The 2,788-nt window shown below is 41.3% G+C and overlaps 1 protein-coding gene across 1 annotated transcript in view; it reads right to left on the bottom strand.

Moving 5' to 3' along the window:
• Nucleotides 1-688: 688 nt before the first annotated feature.
• The window catches only part of KIAA0556 (KIAA0556 ortholog), a gene marked incomplete at its 3' end in the record, with an annotated part of 26,933 nt that continues 24,833 nt past the window's right edge, over nucleotides 689-2,788 (bottom strand). The window contains 1 exon segment of the mRNA XM_010137971.1: nucleotides 689-1,592. Within this exon segment, the coding sequence (XP_010136273.1) occupies nucleotides 689-1,592 (904 nt within the window).

The following is a 2,788-nucleotide window of genomic DNA, read 5'->3' as shown; positions in this document are numbered from 1 at the left end:
GCCCTGGGACACACCACCGGCACTGCCCGAGGCAGAACACAGCTCCACACATCTGGATCCCCCGCCTCCAACAGCAGCCAGGCGAACTCAAAAAGGTTTCGAGAACAATGTCAGGGGTGATCAAAAGCATGAAGCAGATAACAGCGAAATTTACTGGAAAACTTAATAAATAAGCAGAGATGTCTGAGGGAGGGTCTGGAAGAGGCGATGTCCCAAGTGGAGAAGGGGAAGCAAGGGCGGTTTTCCATTCGCTCTGAATGAGTATCTTCGTCACATTCTCACTGAGAAAGACAGAAACCTACTACACAAACTGCAAATTTTCTCACTACCTTAAAGTCCACACTCTATCTTTTTGCAGATTTTCATTGAAATTAGCAAACATTTACAGGACTGCCAATTTTTAGAACATAATTTACTGAAAATTAGCCTTCAATCTTCTCCAGATATATTTAAAAACACTGACTCAGAATGTGAATTTTTTCAGAAGAGCATTTCATATTGGGTGTAGGATGAGGAGAGAGACTCTGAGCATTGTCACAGTATGAATGAGAAAAACGAACGCTGCAACTCGCAACACTGATACCTTCCAGAGTCTCAAGAAGTGTCTTCCCACCCAAACGATTCTGTGCTTCTGCAAAATGGAGAACGTGTCAGCACTTGCACTAAGGTTACTCATCTGAGCTCTTACCTTTGAGAGCAGAATCATCTTCTCCAAGATTAAGGGTGTTTAACCCCATCTTTCTGACACCTCTGACACTTCTCCTTCCACTCGTGGGGTACTGTGAGCTGCAGCAGTTTTTGTTAGAAAGCTGCTCCAAAATGTCCAAGCCCACATCACCATCCTTTCTGGCTCGCATTTGTGATCTCTCCTCTCCGCTCGCATTTCTCCTGCTGGATCTTCCCACCTTGTTTCTCTGACATTTGACATCCTCGTTAGTCAGATCTGGAAAGTTTTCCATGACTCCATCTGACTGTGTTTGAAATCTCGAGCCTGAACAAAGCTCTGAAGCAAGCCAGGGAGGCTTCTGCTTACTGGCAGTAACTCGATCGTTCTCTGTTCCTGGGGAAGAAGGCTGTAGCCAAGAGGGAATTGCACCTGTAGAATCGGACAGTTTTCTTCCTGTTAGCTTTTCCATTTGCTCCCTCAAAGAAAGTTCATCAACAGATTGATCATGCTCCCAAACTGTTTGTACTGCTGCATCTTTTACACTTTTGGCATCTTTTACACAAACTTCAGATGGTAACACTTTCAGCTCATCCTCTAACCCAGACAAGTTTTTCTTTGTAAAGCTGGTTGAATTCACCTTATGCTCAAAGAGATTCTCTTCTGGCAGAGATTTCCAGTTGAGTGAAGTGCTGTTTGAGGGCAAGCATTGAAAGTGTAGGTCTGCTTTCTTTGCCGTGACTGCAGGTGCATTTACTTCTTCCCTGTTGTTTGAAGAACACACAGAGGTATCTTGCTTGTGATCTGTAAGGTCGATTGTAGTGCCATGGTCAGTGAGGAGATCTCCAGAGGCTTTCTCTAATTCACCATCAAATACAAGGTTCTCCTCAACATATAACTTCACCTTCTTTGCCCCAACATCAAGGCTCTACAAAACACAAAAGTATGAAGAATTCAGTTAAGCTGTCCAAGCACTAGACATCACTGTTCTGGAACACTGACATTTGAACACTTACTAAACAGATGAAAACAATTAAAAGCCGGTATCAGCAACAGGCTTTTGACTACTTTTTAATCAAAAGCTCAAGCAACTGAAAAGTACTGTGGAATATTTAAAATTTTATTTAAAAGGACTAAAAACTGTGTTAGACACTACTATGAACCGTTTTGGCTGACAAGGCTTCAATACTTCGAAAAGCTTGAGCAAAGAGCCTAGATTAAGTATATTTGATCAGAATATAAATTCCAGAGGCAGAATTTGCTTCAACATCTTTAAGATTCACCACTCCCATGACTTGTTCCACAGCAAACAAACAGCAGATCAAAGCCACTTGAGTTAAAGAGAGTCATAAGGAGTTACAGAAATACAGGGCTGGAAAGGACATTAAAGAAAAATCATCTGGTCCATCTCTTTCCACTGGAGAAAGTAGAATAACCTGTATCATTGCAAAGAAATCTAGATTTAAGAGTTTTCAAATACCTGCCTTAGTGGCCTTTTCCAACATTTCACTGGCCTTTTAAAGAGAAGGCCTTTATCTGAGACACAACTCTGCCACTCACAACTTTATTGCTATGTTCTTTTCTGTGGCACCCATGAAAATCCAATTTTTTCATTCCACTGAAGATGGGACTAATGTTCTTTCTATTCTCTTCATCATTTCCATTACCCTTTTCTCCTTCTTGACAAAAATAATGTTATTTTCAAAGAAAATAGAGAAGAGACAAAATCCACCTCCTTTCTGCCCTCTTAATTTCAGTAATGTGTCCATCACGCGGAGTCTTTAAAGACTCTCTGTTCTTTCCTTAGTTTCATGGAATCTGAAAAGTTTTCATGAAAGTAAGACATTTCAGTTTCATCTCTTGGATGTCAGTTCTCCTTGAATACTGATTTAAATTTTACTCCACTCACAGCCTAAACCTTAGTTTAGTTACCCCTTCATCCAAGCACAAGTGTCTCCAGTTGTCTGCTCCTGCATGCACTCCTCCCAGCTCACAAGTCTTTAGAGCTTCCATTCTACTGCTTTCCAAATAAGAACATGTATGAGGTGAAAATGTAATACAGACTTACATGGAAGGGAAACCAGAAGATGCAGCATAACAAGAAAGCTACAGCTGAGGGAGGGG

This window comes from Buceros rhinoceros, unplaced genomic scaffold, assembly GCF_000710305.1.
Source record: "Buceros rhinoceros silvestris isolate BGI_N320 unplaced genomic scaffold, ASM71030v1 scaffold21760, whole genome shotgun sequence".
Classification (NCBI taxonomy): Eukaryota; Metazoa; Chordata; class Aves; order Bucerotiformes; family Bucerotidae; genus Buceros; species Buceros rhinoceros.
Note: the sequence above shows the minus strand (reverse complement) of the source record. Positions and strands in the feature narration are given on the sequence as shown.